Raw genomic sequence first — 18,624 nt, 5'->3', positions numbered from 1 at the left:
GCGGGGGCAGGGCCTGAAGGGGTGGGCAGCCAATGGGAAGGCCAGTGCGGGGGGGTACAGCTCTAGGGGGATGTAGGCGGTGAGACTAAGACAGGTAGAGCAGAAAGCCAATGGGGAGCTGTGCACGGATGACGTAGCGGTGAAGCGAGTGCAGGAGCAGCACGCAGCCAATGGGGATGCCCGAGAGTGGGCGGAGCAGGAGGCGGGATGATGGGGGAATCAATAGGGAGGTCTAAATGGGGGTGGTGCGGGGTCCGGGTTGAAAAGAGCAAAGGTGGGGCAGCCAGTGGGGGAGTGTGAGCGGGAGCGGCGTGTGTGTGGCGGCGAAAATGGAATGTCTACAGGTGATGGGAGCAGCGAGGAGCGGAGAGGCCCAAAAACCAGGAGATCCCTTGGTTGCGTAGGCGCTGGGACGCGATGATAGAGACCGTGAATGGCCAATGGGGAACCACGCAACGGTGGCGTAGAGGAGATGACGATAAGATAATGGCCACAGTGGGCCAGTGGGGAGTCTTGTGATCTTGCACTGTGCCTTCAAGAGGCGGTGCTAGGGCTAAACTAGCTAATACGAAGGCTAGAAAGAGGTGACGTAAGAGCGGCCTCGGAGGCGGGACTGGAGGGACAGGACCAAAGGGAGTGGATGGTACCAGGAGCCGGGAAGAGAGATGACGGATGGCCAATGAGGGAGCCAGAATGAAGGCGGTTGAGACCTCAAAGGGCAGTGCTAAAACGAAATGAACCAATGCCAAGGCTAGAAAGTCTAGCGGGACGGAAGGACACGGAGGCGGAACGGAAAAGAACAGAGCCAACCGGGGTGTTGGAGGTTGTGTGAAGGAGGGGTATGAACAGCCAATAAGGAGGCCAGAGGAGGCAGTCTGGGCTGTAGGGGGGTTGGGCCGCAGAGCCATAGAATGCGCACGGCCATTGGGAATAGAATGGATTTATCATCTCCTTAGCCTTCCGCGACTTCTCATTGCCCCAGGGCTGTGAATGCCCAGAGTCCCTGAAGACTTAGACTGCACCCTTAGTGTGAGATCTAAGAAAGCAAAAGGGATTCTCCCGTCGCAATTACTGGGTCTTCCCTGCCCACCTCAGAACCTTTCCTTGAGCAATGCCACTAGCCAATAATGCCCTTGATGATCACCCTCAGCATTCTCCAGGACGTGGCACCATTGTTGAATGAATGGCCCAATGAGAAATTAACCTTTTTTGGAAAATTAGCTTTTTCTAACTTCAGCTCAGCGAAACACTGAGCCTGACTGTATGAGCCAGGAGTTGGTTGGACATGTTGGCATTACCAACCATGAACTAAAGTCCTGTCTTTTTTGCCCCGCTGGCACTCCACACCCAAAGTGGCCGCACTTCCCTCTTTCTGTCCCCCATCTCTGCTCCTGATGTTCTCTCTGCCAGGAGCACTGCTCCTGCTTCTTCATCCTTTCACTTTCCTTTGAGGTCCTGCCTTGGGCGGGAACTGATACGTAGCTTTTGTCCACTGAACATGGCCATTCATACGTTCCCCCTCCATCCTGGGAGTGTTTTCTGCTCACCTACTGTATGCAAGGTTCTGAAGCACAACATCCCAAGGAGAGGGTAGGTCCCCCCAGTAGCCTACCCCTCCTCAGGTCTGTGTCCAGGGGGAGGTGGTCATGAGTCAGGAAGGATTATTTTCAGTTGCAAGCAACAGGGGGAAAATCACAGAAGAAAAGGGGATTAACCAAGATAGAATTTCCGGGGCGGGGGGGGGGGGGGGAGGTGCCTTACTTGTAGTTAGGGGCATTATCTGTGTCCTGGTCTGGCCCCAAGACTCTCATCCTTGAGCAAATTGTCAGCTCCCCATTCAAAATATTTCGTGAATCCAGCCTCTCCTCACCCCCTCCACTTCCATCACATCATCAGTCACTGGACCACTGCAGTAGCCTATTTGTCTCGGGTTCCCCTTCTTCCACCTTCACTCCAACAACCTGTTCTATACTCAGCAGTCAGAGGGAGCCTATTGAATCCTAAGGCAGTTTATGTCTCTCCCCTATGCACAACCCTCCTGTGGCCTCCTCCTCACTCAGAGTAAAAGCCAAAGTCCTACATGGACTACAAGGTCCTGCAGGGTCTAACCCCTAAGTCTCTTCTCTGACCTCACCTCCTACCCCTATTCCTCTCGCTCCCACCCTCCTAACCACACTGACTACCTGGAGCAAATCACACTCCCGCTCAAGGCCTTTAAGCTGGCCTTTAAGCTGGCTGTTCCCTCTGGAATCACTTGGGTGATCCATGATCCCCATGGATCCATCCCTCACCTCCTTCGAGTCTGTCAAACCCTTCCCACCCCCTGCCCCTGCTCTGGGGACTTTCACGCACCTGTCCGTGTAATCCTGTGTACTCTCCCCCAGAAACCTTCCACACAAGAGGATATAGTCCCATACAGAAAGGAGGTGGTGACCTCTGCCCCTCTCTGCCCACCTGACCCACCAGCCCTCACTCTGTAAAGGGTCTCAGCAGCAGCAGCATCACCCCTCCCTTACCTCAAGCCCCACTCAGGTGGCCTCCTGGGATCCTGGGCCACCACCCTCACTCAGTTATCCCCCTACTTCTCTGGCCACTCCTCTCATGGAGTGAATGACAGTAAGGGAGGGATGGTCTATAGGAAGGGTATGAGGAGGATGAAGCCCACACCTCTGACCCTATAAAAGAAAACCAACCCCCTGTCTTAAGAGGAGACAGATCCTGAGGCAAGGAATGAGGCCTCAGCCTCCAGAACTAGCCTAGTTTATGGTTATACAGGAAGTATAAGGAATGTTCAGACCCAAGTCCATGAGGAACAAGGGGTCATTAGCCTATCCCTAAAGGCAGTTCCCCAAGACTCCTTAACGAACAAGCTCCTCACACCATCTTGCTCCCAACCACAGGCCACACCTGTTAAGCCCCTGCTGTACACAAGATACCTGCAAGCCTCCAACCTGAGGACCTTATCCCACTTTGGTGCCTCCCCTGGCTGCCCAGCGCACACAGGCCATCTTTGGGTCTCAAGACGTGTCCCACCAACTCAGAAACCTCAACCAGTGAAAGTTTGGTTTTGAACTAATGGTAAGGAGGGTTGGGTTTGGTTTTTTTTTTTTTTTAATTGTTGTTGGCTGATTTTTTTTTTTTAGGTCTTTTTTTTCTGCTCACTTTTTTTTTCTTATCTTCACAAGCCAAGGTATCAGGCCCCCTCTGGGCTTTTCCAGAAAGGTGAGTCTGAGTTAAGGAAAGAAGGCTCTCCTTTCTTTCAGGGTTTCAGAGGTGGGTGGGGGAAGGTGAAGGGGTTAAGGGGTGGGTCTTGGCCACTAGATTTGTACCATGTGAATAAAAAGTGGTTTCCAATCTCTCTTCCCTAGGCCTGAAGCCAATCTTGCAGAGGGCTTGGAGTAAACATTGGATAACAGAACCCTGCAGGGCACTGAGGAGCCGGGGTCTGGGAGTCACAGCCATGACCGATCAGGAGAAGCCCCTGGAGTCTGGTCTCCCCTGTTGACCACTGGTTAAAGGAGGGTTCCTGGTGAAGTAAGGAAATGCAGCTGCCACTTCTTGGACTACCGTAAAACCTCACAAGCTTCAAGCCCCCAGAGGAATCTCCAAATCTCAGAACTTCCCTGTCATGGCATCCCAGAATTTTAAGATCCAAGACTGTTAGGCCCAAGGACACTGGGGGTTTTTAAGGCTAGCACCAAAGAAGGCAGAGCCCCCACTTGCCAGCTCTGTCACCGTGGACACATTGCTCGACTACTTCACACTTTTGTTTTCCCTATATGTGTAATGGCCACTGACAAGATGGACTGCAGAAAGCCGTGGTGAGGACTGAATGTGATCATTGGAGAGAATCATTCAGCACTGTGTCTGGCATATGGAAAATTGGAGATAAATGTCAGCTATGGGGATGGTGGCCAATATTTGGAATCCTGAAACCTGAGAAACTGGGATTTTTTCAAAGTAGAAAATCGCAAAGGCTGGGGGCCTAGAAGCATCGGGTCATGGTGTCCTTGACAAAGAGAGGGCCAGTGTCCCAAGGGGCTTCTGGGCTTCATGAGGACAGATGCATTAACACTGGGGGCCTCCTCAGGTCCTTCCCTGTAGGGTACCCTCCAGGTTAGGGCTCTCAAGCCCTACTACGTGATGAGACTTTGCTCCCTTTCCTCACTCAGTGATGCTAAGTGGATTCTGGGAGCCAGTGATTCTCTGACTGTTCGATTCTGTGAGTTGTGGCAGATAGAAAGGGACTCCCTGCATTTTTCTCCATGAAATGACTTCCATGCCCCCTCTGTGGGGAGATGGGTTGCAGAGCTCTTTGGGCAGTAAGAGCAGTGACGACCATATCAATTCTCCCTAAGGGAGAACTGAGGTATGGAGCAGGCCTCTGGAAACTCAGCCTATTCAGTTTCTTTCCCTGGTGTCTCCTGACCCATACTCACAGTGGTATCTCTGCCTGTTTGGGACGCCTCCGTGATTTATTTGAGGTTTTTTTTTCCCTTGTTTTTTTTTTTCTAACTCTACACACTTTTGTGTAAAAAACTGTGGTTTCTCATGAGCCCTGTTATCTCATTGATACCTCTCACCTCTGTGGCAAGGGGAAGAAATCATATTTTCAGATGACTCGTAAAGGGCAAAGAAAAAACCCAAAATTTCAAAATTTCCGTTTAAGTCTCATAATCAAGAAGAGGAGAAACAGAGCGAGCAAGTGAGAGAGAGAGAGAGAGCAAGGGAGGGGAAAAACTATGAGAATATGAGAACCCCCCCCACCCCGTGATTATCAGCACACACACTCATCGAAAAAAAAATTGGATTATTAGAAGAGAGAGGTCTGTGGCTTCCACACCGTGGTTTTTCTTCTCGGTATAAAAGCAAAGTTGTTTTTGATATGTGACAGTTTCCCACAAGCCGGGCTGATCCTTTTCTGCCAGTCCACTTCACCAAGGTGAGTGCCCTTGCTCTTCCCCATCAAATGCGGGTCCAGTGGAAGTGAGGCAGGCACTGGGGGGTGGTCAGGAGCCCTCTGGTACCATCAAGACATGCACAGCAACTGTGGCTCCAGTCAGGTAAGATATTTTTTACAATAATAAGAGTAATAATAAATCCCAGCAGACTGATCCGTAAAGTGCTTAATCAATGCATGGGCAGAGGCAAAGATAAAGAAATTGATCGATGTGGAGATGGGCAGGATTTTATTTTAATAGGCCAACTACCAGTCTTTATGAATTTCAGAGCTTTGAATGACTTGAACACTATCCAGGTGTAACTGGAAATTTCAACTACACCCCTCCCTTCTCTTCACCTCTTGTCTTTTCATAGCTCGCCCCATCTCCCTCTTTCCATGTTGCTCTGCCTGCCCTTGTCTGTTTCCCTAACACTCAGACTCTCCACCGCTCTTTCTCGGGGTCTGCCCAGCTTTCCTGTCTCTGTCTCCTCCATCTTCACCACACCCCATCTATCTTCTTTCCTCCGTTTCACTCCCACCATTTCTCCTGCTCTCTTGTCTAGCCTTCTTCCACCCCCCTTCCTGCCCAACATCCAGCACAGAGCTTTGTACAGTTGGTGCCTAATGATAGTGTACTGAGTAACTTCGATAAGGACATTTCCATTTTTACAAGAGTGAGCATCACTTCTCTTTGCCCCTATCGAAGGAGGATTGTGAGCTGTTGGGTCAGGCTGAGCGCTTAATTGAACCTGGGCTTGCATGGCATGAGAGAACCTCCTGGGGGGCACTTAATGCCATTGTCAATCGTGGTTTAGCTAAGTGGTCCTACCCCAGGACCGTGTGTGTGTGCATGCATGCGTGTGTGCCTGTGTGTATGTGTGTATGTGCGTGTCCAGAGTCCGTGTCCAAGAACCAAGCAGGCTGTTTAGGGCTGGAGCCAGTTCATCTCTGTAGTCTTAGCAAGTGCTCACTGTTAGCTGTTAGTATTTTTTTAACCAAATTAGAACCACTCTCTCTATTGTTTTTATTCCTGTTTTATTTAATTAGCATGAGTGTTTTTGTAGGTCACTAAAAATTGTTTCAACATATGATCTTTTGTGGCTGTCAAGACTGTCCTCACATTGGTATGAACCATAATTGGTTTGACCCAGTGCCAATTCCCAGACATTTGGGTTATTTCTAGGTTTTCCCCATAATCATTCCTGATAGTTCCTTGGATTCCTGAAAATGGAGTTGCTGGGACAAGGGGGATGTGCATTTTTAAGGTTTCTGACCCTCTCTGCAAACTGTTCTTTCAAAAGGTTGTCCTGTTTTGTGCTTCTTGTACTCAAGCTAACCCTCGGTGGGTATTTTCATTTTTAAATCCTTTCTCAGCATAACAGGTAAGAAAAAATATTACCACATTGTTGACATTCGCATTCTTTGATTACCTATACTATCTATTAATCATCTACTTTTTTTAATTTTTTTCTTTATTTATTTACGATAGTCACACAGAGAGAGAGAGAGAGGCAGAGACACAGGCAGAGGGAGAAGCAGGCTCCATGCACCGGGACCCCGATGTGGGATTCGATCCCGGGTCTCCAGGACCGCGCCCTCGGCCAAAGGCAGGCGCCAAACCACTGCACCACCCAGGGATCCCAATCATCTACTTTTTTTAAGTTGTCTGTTCATATCCTTAGTCCTAATAGGGTGTTCATCATTTTTTTCTTATTGATTTGTCATAGCTTTTTATTTAAAAGGGTATTAAACTTCCAATGGCCATACATGTATAGCAAATATTTTTCCCCAATTCATCACTCACTTTTTCTATTTGTTTATGGAGTTTTGTGATGCTATGATGTTTTTATATAGTCAAATGGGTTACTCTTTTCTTCTGTGGTTACTATCTCTGGTTTTATGCTTAGAAAGTCCTTTCCCACTTGAAAATGAGATAAATGTTCACCTGTGTTGGCTTCTAGTCTCTTTTATGGCTTCATTTTTTCCATTTGCTGTGGAGGTTAAGAGTGTGGGTACTGGAGCCAGACTGTCTGGGACAAACCCAGCCTCACCTCAAGCCATCTGTGTGATTTTTAGGCAGGCATTTAACTTGTCTGTACCTTCATTTCCTTATAGATACCATGATGATTATAGCAGCACCTGCCTCAAAGAGTTGTTGTGAGGATTAAATGTATTACCCATGTTAAGTGTTTAGTACAGGGCCTGGCACATAAGAAACCCAAGAGCAACATTAGATATTCTTATTTATCTCTTTCATAGATTTGGAATGTATTTTGGGGTACATGATGATGATGACTTTTCAGACTGGGCAGAAAGGAATTGGTGGGAAAAATGGACTGATTATTCATTCAATAACTTTGTCTTTTTCCCTTAACGTTTCCAGAAGCATTTGTCAAACAGTATATCCTCTACCATCTCCCAGTTTGAAATGCCACACTCATCACAAACTTGATTCCCTCTAGACACTGGTCTGTGATCAAGTTTTCTGTTTTGTTCTGTTCCTCAGTGTCTGAGCCATACCACTTTGCTGATTGTTGCTTTGCCATACAGTAGATTCGCTGACCACAGGCCCCCCAGCATCTTGCCCTTCAGTTTTTTTTTTTTTTTTTTTTTTTGTTATCTGTTGCAGCCTCAGTTCCTCCAGCCAGAGATTAACAACTGTTCCTATTTGGGACATCCATGTCTATCTATTCCTACCCCCTCTCTCCCTTTCTCTCCCTCCCTCCCTCACTCTCTCGCTCCTTCTCCATCTTATTCTTTTGGTTTCTCTCATTCTCTGTTTCCCTCCTTGTGTGTACTTCTAGGACTTTCTGCTCCTGGGAGTTCCTCTTCTCTCTCTCTCTCTCTCTCTCTCTCTCTCTCTCTCTCCTTCCCTCTCTTCCAGCATCTCTCACTCTCTGTGTATCTCTGTCCCACCTCATGTCTCTCCCATCTCTCTGTATCTCTTGTTCTCTGGGTCTTTGTGTTCCCCTATGCCTATCTGTCTATCTCTTCCTATTCCTGTTTCTTTGTCTCCATGTATCCCTGTCTTTCAGCCAGTCCCCTGGATGGAGGGGAAATTGTCGACTTGACACCCTGTAGACATGTAACAAGTCACCCAGACACGAAGTGGAAGGGCCCTGGCCCTCACCTACTCCATGCCTCTCTCTACCCAGTGTATAGAGGAGCAAACTGAGGCCTGGAAATGGGTGGGGGGGGCTCTCTCAAGGCCTCCCAGAGATGGAGTAGCAGAGTTAAGCCCCAAGCTCAGACCATGGGGCTCTTGTCAGGACCCTGGTTTTGTCTCTCTCCCCCACTGTGGGCCTCAATTTACTTCTCAGCACCCATGAGAGGAGGGGCATACCTGAGCTGCCCTCCAGCTGCTGCATTCCCCCTTCTTCCCTCACAACTTGGATGCTTAAACAGGCAGGAGGCTCCATGGCCACATGGGCCAGTGTGGAGGCCCATCCTCACAAGAACTAGTCAGGGTGGGGTCCCAGGGTCCCCTGGGTCAGGAGGCCTTGTGGCCAGAGGGTAGTGATACTGGAAGTATATAAGTCAGTCAGTCTGGCTTTGGGTCTGGCTGTGGATAGAGCTCAACCATGTCCCCAGCGTTGGCACTGGTTCCTGGGATCTCCCATCCTGGGGCCCTTCCAGAGAGCCTGGCAGTGAGCTCTCTACTGACTGAGGCTTTTCCTGCTCCCTGCAATAAGGCTCTAGCCAAAGGTGTGGTGGTCTCTACCTCCTCTCCTTCCCTCCCCATATTTTGTGGTATGGCTGTGAGTATGGGAACATTGTCCTAGAATGGGCAGGGAGACTGAGGCCCTGTAAGTGTTCACTGACCATCACTGACATTTGTTAACGTTTCATGTGCATTAACTTTGGAAGAGGGGTACTATTATTGTCCCACTTTACATATGAGCCTGAGGAGAGTTATAGCTAGTTAGTGGCAGAGCCTAACCCCAGGCTAGGGGGAGTAGAGGAGATGATTCTGACCCCTCTTGCCATCACAGAACTTAGTAGGGAGGCTAAGAGGAGGCTTGCTACAATTCTAAGCCTCAAAGGCCCTATGAGGTAGGGAGCTTCCTGTCCTTCAGGGAGTTCCAGTGAGTTTGGACACCATTGACATTAGCTTTCACATACTTTGCAGTTGGACCCATGGACCCCACAGAGTGGGTTTGAGATTCTGGGATCCTTTGAACCTAAGAAGACCCCCCCTTGAAAACCCCTCCCCCAGGGTCCCAGTATCTGTCAGATCTGCATGGTACTCCCCAAGCATCAAACCTTAGGCCTCTCCATGGCCCAAGTCTACAGGGCCCAGGGCTTGTCATGGTGGCCAGATGGACGTCACTCACCACATCCGCAGGCACCCACATCACCCCCACCGGGGCCAAGACGGCTGCAGGATGGGCCAGCCAGTTCTCGGAACGAAACCTATGGGGTGGGGTATCTGCCTCCTTCTCTTCCTCCTTGGGGCCAATGAAGCCCAGCGCATCCGGCCGCCATGACGTCAATGGCGGAAAATCTGGAGACGTGACAACAGGGCCCAGATGCAGACCCCGATATGAAAACATGCTCTGCGTCCCAGAAACATCCTCCATGCAGCTTCTGAGAAATAGTCAAAAAGGGACGCCCCAACAGACAGTGCAGGAAGCTGGCTGCCCAGCCCGGCCCTCCAGGTTCCCTACCATCAGACAGACCATATCTGTGTCCCCTTTCTGAGAATGTATCTGTGCTTCTCTGAGTCTGGACATCTTAGACGTGTCTGAGAAAGAGATTTCTTATGAGCCACAGACAAGTGTCCAGGCAGCTTCAGAAGTGACCACAGGCCAGCCATGTGAGCCAGGCCAGAGTGGTGGAAACCATCCACTCACTGACCAAAATTAGTATTAGTTTACTCTGGCTTCTGTAACAAAGTACCACAAACTGGGAGGGGCTTAAATAGCAGAAATTTATTGTCTTACAGTTCTGGAGGCCAGAAGTCCAAGATCAAGGTGTCGGCAAGGTTGGTTCCTCCTAAGGCTGTGAGGGAGAATCTGTCTGTGCCTCTCTCCTAGCTACTGGTGAATTGCTGGCAGTCTTTGGCATGCCTTGGCTTTCTAGAAGCATCACCCTGATCTCTGCCTTCATTCATTTGCTCACCTCCTCACAGTCGCTGAGTTATGAGCCTCCATAGATCCAGGCTCTTGATTCTCATGTAGAATCTAACCCCCATGAGAGACCAAAAGTTTAATACCTGGATTCTCACCTGCACCTCCCTCTGCACCAGAGCTCTGACCTGTGAGCTGACAGCAAAGAAAGGAAGGAGCAGCTGCTCCCCTAAACCCTGCTTGTTGGCAGCCTGGGCTGCTATCAGCAGCTACGTGCCCAACCCAGTGCTGCGGGGTGAAGTGGGGTGGGGAGTCTCTCTTTCTCTCTCTCTCCCTCTCTCTCTCTCTCTCTCTCTCTCACACACACACACACACACACTTTCTAGAGTAAGATACGGAGCTCTCAAGTTGCCCATAGGATTGTGGAATGCTGCACCTGGGTATTCCCTTCAGTAAAATGGCAATTGGACAAGGCAGCCTCTTCCAGCTCTGGCTTCCTCTTAGACTGGGATTCTGAGAAACTGAAGCCCTGCCTGTCATGGAGTGGAAGGTTCTAGGGCTCAGCAAAGGAGCCTGGAGCCATTACAGAGGACTTTCTGGATAGTGCTCAGATAGGGGATACGGAGGAAGAGCAGACATTCCAGGCAAGGCATAGAATATGAGTGCAGGCTTGGAAAGCAGACTTGGGGTAAACTCTGGTGGGGGCTGAGTCAAGATGCTCCCACAAGCCCTGGCCTAAGAGAGCCTATCTCTCTCCCCTGTGGCCACCTGCCACTTCAGCTTCATGCAAGGCAGGAGCCCAGAGATGATCAGACCCTATCCCTGCCTGAGCTCCAGACTCCTGTACTCAGACTCCTGCCCACTCAGTATTCCCACTTTCATGTCTAATGCCAGACTCTTCATGTCCATCCACACCTGGATCGTCACCCCCAACCTTGTTCCCCCCATCTCAGGTGGCATCCACTCTGTCCATCTAGCTGCTCAGGCAAATACCTGGCTGGAGGTCACCTTGACCCTCCTCCTCTCACCACCCCCCACCACATCCAAGGTGCCAGCAAAGTCTTCTGACTCCAACTCCGAAACACACTCAGAATCCATCGACTTCTCACTATCTCCACTGCCACCATCCTGTCTGTGCCACCATTGTCACTTGGTGACTGGACTGTCACAGGAGCCTCCTCGCCAGTATCCCTGCTCTTATCTTCCTAAAGCCTGTCCCTCTCACAGCGTCCAGAGGGATCTTGGGTCCATGGCCCCCCTCTGCTCTTGTATATGCCAGGTTACTGGGATAAAACTGTGCCACCAGGAAAGTCAGAGACCAGTCCCAGCAGGATCAGCAAATATTGTGTGGCCTGTGCAAACTGCAGGGAGGACCAGGGAGCTGTGGTTTGAAGACAACCCTCAAGCAGTTGGGGGAGAAAAGCCGAGACCTGCCCCTGCTCTGAGGCCCCACAAACTACTCGAATCCCCTACCTCCCCTGTGGAGGAGGACACATCACCAGCAGGGCTCTGCCCACATGCACAGGCAGGCTGAGTGCTGACCCCGGGCACATCTGCACATGGGACATGTGTGGAGACACATGCATACCTGTGTTCCTGACACCACTGTATGCATGGCTGTGTGCCACATGGACACATGATCAGAGCTGGGATCCAGCTGTGGAGCCCTTGGGAACAGGCCCCAACCGCTGCCTGCTCTGACCAGAGTTGGGGGTCCACATGGTTCAGGTGGTTGAGTAGTTCATGCACCTGCTGGGGACATGTGTAACTCCTTCCTCCTATGTCCCCACAGCCTGCCCTCGGACAAGGACCCGATGCCCAACCCCAGGCCAGCCAAGCCCTCAGCCCCTTCCTTGGCACCTGACCCATCCCCAGGAGCCTTGCCCAGCTGGAGGGCTGCACCCAAGGCTTCAGACCTGCTTGGGGCCAAGGGCCCAGGGGTGACCTTCCAGGGCCGGGACCTCCGAGGCGGGGCCCATGCCTCCTCCTCTTTGAACCCCATGCCACCATCGCAGCTGCAGGTGAGGCCCCGGGCCCAGGATGGGGCAGGCAGGGGGTGGGTACCTGGGCCTACAGGTGCCAACCTTTACTGTGGCACTGGGCGGGGGGCCCAGCTGGGGCACAGGAAGTGGTTTTCTGGGTCCCAGGCAAGTCTGTGACTTATGCAGATGTCGCAGAGCCAAGAAAGTCCCTGGTTAGCAGGTCTCAGAGATCCGAGGCTCTCCCCGACCTCCCAATCCCTGTCTCAGGAGAGGAGATCCTATCATGGTCCCACGGGCATGGCCATGTGTCCCCATCCCCATGTGATAGGGGAGAGGGCTGAAGCCCGAGGCGGTGAGGTGACAGAGTTGAGGCCAGTTCTGCCACTTATTAGCCATTTGATCTGGAAGAAGTCATTCCTTGAGCTTCAGTTTCTACATAGGTGAAATGGGGATGGTCAGTGCACACCGCGTGGGGCTGGGGTAAGGAGTATATGAGTGAGATGTGTAGAGCAGTGAAGAAAAGGACGGCACCTCACCTGTATGCCTTCTCCTCTCCCCCCAGCTGCCCACAGTGCCCCTGGTCATGGTGGCACCTTCTGGGGCACGGCTGAGCCCCTCACCCCACTTGCAGGCACTCCTCCAGGACAGGCCACACTTCATGCACCAGGTACTAACCAGCAATGGGCAGGGCAGAGGGGAGCAGGTGGGAGAACTGGGCAGGGGTAGGCTGAACCACAGCCCCCGTGTTCCCCCAGCTCTCCACGGTGGGTACCCACACTCGGACCCCGGTGCTGCAGGTGCGCCCACTGGACAGCCCAGCTATGATCAGCCTGCCACCACCCACTGCTGCCACCAGCGTCTTCTCCCTCAAGGCCCGGCCAGGCCTGCCACCTGGTAACACTCCACCCCACAGCTCTATAGAAACCGAGCCCCTGGGTGCTTGAATGTGAGCAGCGTAGGCTGCCGAATGGCAGCCTTCAGGAGGTCGGAGGCATCAGGTCTTCTCATCTAGGAAACTCCAACCTCCTGAAAATGTCAGGCTCAGAACCTTAAAGATGCAGAATAGCAAAAATCACAGAACCACAGGTCTTTGCAGTCAAAATGTCAGCATTTGCAAATGGCAGTCTTTGAGCTGCTCCACCAGAAGCCTTGGACATTAGGGACAACAGAGCACCCCCCCCAACCCTCCCGGGAGTCAGGGCCTGCAAGGCTCAGGAGGGTGGAAAGTTCAAAACGAGAGTCTTTGTGGGCTAAGCTGGAGGGCCCAGCCCACAGTCCCCCAAGGTACCCTGTCCCCACCCGCAGGGATCAACGTAGCCAGCCTGGAGTGGGTGTCCAGGGAGCCAGCACTGCTCTGCACCTTCCCAAGCCCCAGCACACCCAGGAAAGACAGGTGAGTGGACCAGGCTGGGAAGGGCCCTTGCCCTGCCACTCTCCCCTCTGACACCCTGTGTCCCCCCAGCACCCTTCCGACCGTGCCCCAGGGCTCCTACTCGCTGCTGGCAAATGGTGTCTGCAAGTGGCCTGGATGTGAGAAGGTCTTCGAGGAGCCAGAGGATTTCCTCAAGTGAGTGACCCAGGCCTGTTCCAGTCCAGAAGGGTCCCCAGTCTGTGGGAGGTGGCATGTGGTACAGGTCTTAGCTCGGGCCTCATCTCAGTAGGTAGTGACAAGATGAAAGGCAAAGGCTAAGACTATAGATTCAAATTGCAGCTCCATCACTCCCTGGCTGTCTAACCTTGGGCAAGCTATTTAGCTTCTCTGGGCCTTGGTTTCCCCATCTTTATAATGGGGCATCATAATAAAGGTATATACTATTATTTACTTCCATTTTACAGATACAGAAACTGAGGCCATAAAACATTAAGTGTCTTGATCAAAATCACCCAGTTCCTAAGTGACAGGGCTGGGATTTGAATCCAGGCAGCCAAGCTCTAGAATCCACACTCCTGACCACTTTGCCCTGTTGTCCTACCCCTCATGCCAACACAGCAGCCTGATTTTATTGAGCACCAAAGTCCCAGATTCTCACAGTGGCTCTTGCTCCCTCCCCTCAGCCACACACACACACACACACACACACACACACACACACACACACACACAAAACCTTTTCCAACCATACCCAACTACCAGTGGCAACTCTGCACCCTGTCCTCTTCATGACCATGACTTTACACAGGCTGTCCCCTCCACCTGGAGTGCCTCTCCTGCCCTCATCTACCTGGTCTGCTCTTAACTCACCAGCCTCCCAACATCATCTCCAGCCTCCTGGCTGGGCTCAAGCGGCGAGCTCAGGCCTGGCATCAGGAGATGCCAAGTAGCATGTATTGAAGCAAGAGCAGGTTTAAAAGGGAGACTGAGGTAGAGAGGGGAGAGAGGCTGAGGCTCTGCAGAGACGTCTCCAAGATGGTCTGGCTCTCCTCACTCGGAATGTTGAGTCAGGAGGCAGGCCCACCATGGTCACCCACATGGAATCTTCCCCCTATCCAGGCACTGCCAGGCGGACCATCTCCTAGATGAGAAGGGCAGAGCACAGTGTCTCCTCCAGAGGGAGGTGGTGCAGTCTCTGGAACAGCAGGTGACATAGGAGAGTGGGTGGGGGGGGATGATGGGCGAGCCTTATGTCCACCCTGTGCTTAGCTCACCCAGGATGGGGGCTGGCATAAAGGAAGGGAGGAGGTAGGGCACTCCCAGGAAGGACCATGGCCTGAGCAAAGATGTGACAGAAAAAGGCCAAGGTGAGGCCTCACTTTGTGCCTATCCTCACAGCTGGTGCTGGAGAAGGAGAAGCTGGGTGCTATGCAGGCCCACTTGGCTGGGAAGATGACCCTGACCAAAGCTCCATCCACGGTGAGCCACCCCAGGCCCACAGGTGTAAGAGACAACTGGAGGGGTTGGGGGAGGGGACTTAACCTTGAACCCAGGCCCTAGGACTGGGGCCAGCTCCAAACATGCCCAGACCTGGAAATCTGTCCTCTTCAGTTACAAACCCTCTGACCCTTAGATTCCCAAAACATTGTGATCTTGATTTTTCAAAGCAGCAGCAAATCACCACTTACTGGAGGCAGACCCTGTGCCACTGGCAGGGCTGGCTATATAACACACAGGGGCCAGTGCAAAATAGAAACAGGGAGCTCGAGTTTCAAGATGACCACCGCAGAGCAGTAGACACAGTACAGAGACCTGTGTGATTAAACAAGCCACACACCCATGAAGCCGGCCCCAAGTGCAAGGCATTGTACCTGAGCACTTTGCTGGGGTTAATTTATCTCATCCTCCTGATGCTGCTGTGAGATAGGTATTCCTATCATCCCTAAGGTCACAGTTGGGTAGGAGAGGAGCCCCATTCAGCCCCAGCTTGAGGCACCAGCATTAGTGCTCTAAACACACACACACACATACACACACACACACACACACACACACACACACACACACACACACGGGCAGCCCCGGTGGCGCAGTGGTTTAGCGCTGCCTGCAGCCCAGGGCGTGATCCTGGGGACCTGGGATCGAGTCCCACGTCAGGCTCTCTGTGTGGTGCCTGCTTCTCCCTCTGCCTGTATCTCTGCCTCTCTCTTTCTCTCTCTGTCTCTATGAATAAATAAAATAAAATCTTAAACACACACACACACACACACACACGTCCACACTCTCCACACTCACACTCTCATAAATACAACTCATGCTGCTTTGTGAGATTCCACATCAGACTGGAAAGGAGAAGAGAGCTCCCTTGTTTTTAAAAACACTTACTTATTTAAAACTGAAGTGGAAAGTTTAAGCCTCTGAGTCAGTAGCCTCTCCCTCCTCCTGCAGGCATCATCTGACAAAGGCTCCTGCTGCATCGTAGCTGCTGGCACTCCTGCCACCACGGGCCCAGCCTGGTCCAGCCCCCAGGAGGCCCCTGATGGCCTGTTTGCTGTGAGGAGGCACCTCTGGGGCAGCCATGGAAACAGCACATTCCCAGGTAAGGATGGTCTATGCCCTACATGGTGCCCGCCCCCCCCTCATCCTGAGCCCCTAATCCCCCTGACTGGCACAGAGGTAGGGGGAGACAGCCAGTCCTGCCCCTCCCCAGCACTGCTACCCTGCCTTTGGGAAAACTCGACTGCTTGCAAAAGCTGCCTCTCAGCGTTTCCAAAGCCTGCAAGCTCCCCATCATGGTTTCTCGTGTCTAGCCCCATCTCCCCTGGGGCTCAGGGCTCACTCATTCTGGGCTTCGACTACCCCATTTGGTCATCAGAAGGGAAAGAACTAGCCAAGTGATTCCAAGGGACTGTCCCTTCCCCCTTCAAGGAAAAGTGGCATGACTCTCCCAAGCTCACGGACCCCCTTACTGCCCACAAGGCCTGGGCTGTGGGCTTAAGAGGGATTCAGGCCCTGGAGTGTCAGCCTGGCTCTGCCACTTGGCCAGTGACATCCCTTTGGTGTGCCAGCTACTTCACTTCTTCTAAACTTTGGGGACAGCAAGGCCCATTTTGGTGAGAATGGTGCTAATGGTGAGCCATATACTTGATGCCCGGGGCTTGGCACAGTAACTCCAATGGTGAAAAGCGGTGCTGTTAGCAAGGGATTTCAGCCAGGTTAGATTCTACTTGATTCTGTTTGTAGCATGGAGGATGGGAGAGGGAGTGAGGCACTCCAGGATGGGGCCTGATTCTCCCCAACCCCCTGCAGAGTTCTTCCACAACATGGACTACTTCAAATTCCACAACATGCGCCCCCCCTTCACCTACGCCACCCTCATCCGCTGGGTAAGCAGGCAGTGGGGGTCAAGGAGAAGGAAAAGAAACGGGGTGGGGACCGGCCTGCCACATTCCCAGCCTCCTTCTGAGCGCACCCAGGACAGGTCTCAGATATGATTCCCCATGCCGGCTTCACCCCAGACCTGCCCCCAAACCCAAACCCAAACCACTATCTAGGCCAGTGCAAGCCAAATTCGGGCCTTCGACCCACCCCTTCCCTGCTACCCACCCATATGTACCCCCACCTAGACCTGTAGAATAGCCCCACTATGAACCTGATCTTTGCCCCGTGCCCTAAACCCACCACAGATACTATCCTAACTCCTTTCCCAGCCCCGTACATGCCCCAATATGTCAACACATCCCTCGGCCAGACCCTGCCTCTAACCCCTTCCTGTAACGTCTCTTTGACTCTTGGCCTCACCCCATCCCAGACGCTTCATGTGAATCTCCCTGATGCCTTTCCAGCACTTCCATCAGAGGCTGCCCAGACCTTTATCCTGGGTAGGCCCACACCTAGCCCCTACATTCCCCTGCGTAGCCCCATCCTGACCCAGAACCTCACTGCAGCCATAACCTCTGACCCTTTACTTAACCCCATTCCTAAATCCAAACAGATCAAATTCCCTGACCTTTAGCCTCACTCCACACCTAACACAAGCCCTGACCCTTAAGGACCACACACAACCAACCTCCTTCTTGACCCTGAACCCAAATACATGCCTGACACATAAGATTGCTATATCACTAGGTCCACCTCTGACTCCTAACCTAATGCTATCCCATCCCTGAGCCCTCAACTCACCCCAGTCCATCCCCAGCCAGACCCTTAATGAATCCCCTCCCTGATGACCTTTTACCCTGCCCAAATCCTTAACTTGACCCTGCTCCTGGCCTTCAACCTCCCCAAACCCTGCAACCTTGCCCCTGTGGAGACAGCCAGCTCCAGCTCTGTCCCAGACCTTTAACCTGATCCTGGCCTTACCCTGAGCCAGACCTTACCACAATGTCAGCCATTCCCCTCTACCTCACCCCATCCTGGCCTGACCCCTCAGCCCACTTCTGACCCTGTCTCTGACCTATCACCCCACACCATCTCCCTCCCTCCCCTCCCCCCACCCCCACAGTTCCACCCATGTCAGATACCCAGGGCGGGCCACTACCACTCTCAGCTCAGTTTTGGAGAAGTGACCCCCTTGCCCCCCAACCTCCAGGCCATCCTGGAGGCTCCTGAGAAGCAGCGGACACTCAATGAGATCTACCACTGGTTCACACGCATGTTTGCCTTCTTCAGGAACCACCCTGCCACCTGGAAGGTGAGTTCCTCTGGAGGTAGCAGTGGCTGGGAGGGCCTCAAATGCTACCATAGTACTGGCCAAGCTCAGGAGTGGGAGGGCGTGTAGGCATGTAGGCAAGGGGCAGGGGGCCAGCTTTTGGTGGGTACTGCTGACCTCAGAGGATGACTGCCTGCCTGCTTCCCCTGCCCCCGGCCTGGCTGGCCTGCCTTCCACAGAATGCCATCCGCCACAATCTGAGCCTGCACAAGTGCTTCGTGCGGGTGGAGAGTGAGAAGGGGGCCGTGTGGACCGTGGACGAATTCGAGTTCCGCAAGAAGAGAAGCCAGAGGCCTAGCAGGAGTTCCAACCCCACACCTGGCCCCTAAACTCAAAGCAAAGGAAAGGAGGAAGGAAGGACAGGGGCCGAATGAGGGGTGGTGGTGGGATGGAAGTGGCCAGGGGCAGGGACTACGGGCCCTGGATATGCCTACAGGGACCACAAAGTGAGGTGTACAGGGACCCTGATCCTCAGCTGACCACCCTCTTTAGGTCAAATGCTCTGCACCCAGGCTGCTCAGAGGGGCCCCGGCCCCAGCTCCCATCCC

The 18,624-nt window shown here is 52.5% G+C and overlaps 1 protein-coding gene across 1 annotated transcript; it reads left to right on the top strand.

The window, feature by feature from the left end:
- Positions 1-2,915: 2,915 nt before the first annotated feature.
- On the top strand, positions 2,916-18,417 carry FOXP3 (forkhead box P3). Its single transcript, XM_041741911.1, has 13 exons — positions 2,916-3,078; positions 3,369-4,942; positions 11,804-12,032; positions 12,556-12,660; positions 12,749-12,887; positions 13,299-13,386; positions 13,456-13,560; positions 14,485-14,572; positions 14,764-14,844; positions 15,814-15,964; positions 16,675-16,751; positions 17,957-18,058; positions 18,256-18,417. Exons 3-13 carry the CDS (start codon positions 11,826-11,828, stop codon positions 18,403-18,405), a joined length of 1,293 nt encoding a protein of 430 aa, XP_041597845.1. The 5' UTR covers positions 2,916-3,078; positions 3,369-4,942; positions 11,804-11,825; the 3' UTR covers positions 18,406-18,417.
- Positions 18,418-18,624: the final 207 nt, after the last annotated feature.

This window comes from Vulpes lagopus, chromosome X, assembly GCF_018345385.1.
Source record: "Vulpes lagopus strain Blue_001 chromosome X, ASM1834538v1, whole genome shotgun sequence".
Classification (NCBI taxonomy): Eukaryota; Metazoa; Chordata; class Mammalia; order Carnivora; family Canidae; genus Vulpes; species Vulpes lagopus.
The sequence above is the reverse complement of the archived record's forward strand: the minus strand, read 5'-3'. Positions and strand labels throughout refer to the sequence as shown.

What these genes read in the sequence shown, in the direction of transcription:
- FOXP3 (XM_041741911.1), top strand. Translation starts at nt 11,826, where the DNA reads ATGCCCAACCCCAGGCCAGCCAAGCCCTCAGCCCCTTCCTTGGCACCT. An exon ending in GAGCCAGAGGATTTCCTCAA is followed by an intron (nt 13,561 to 14,484) that starts GTGAGTGACCCA and finishes CCCCCTATCCAG; the next exon opens with GCACTGCCAGGCGGACCATC. An exon ending in ACCACCCTGCCACCTGGAAG is followed by an intron (nt 18,059 to 18,255) that starts GTGAGTTCCTCT and finishes TGCCTTCCACAG; the next exon opens with AATGCCATCCGCCACAATCT.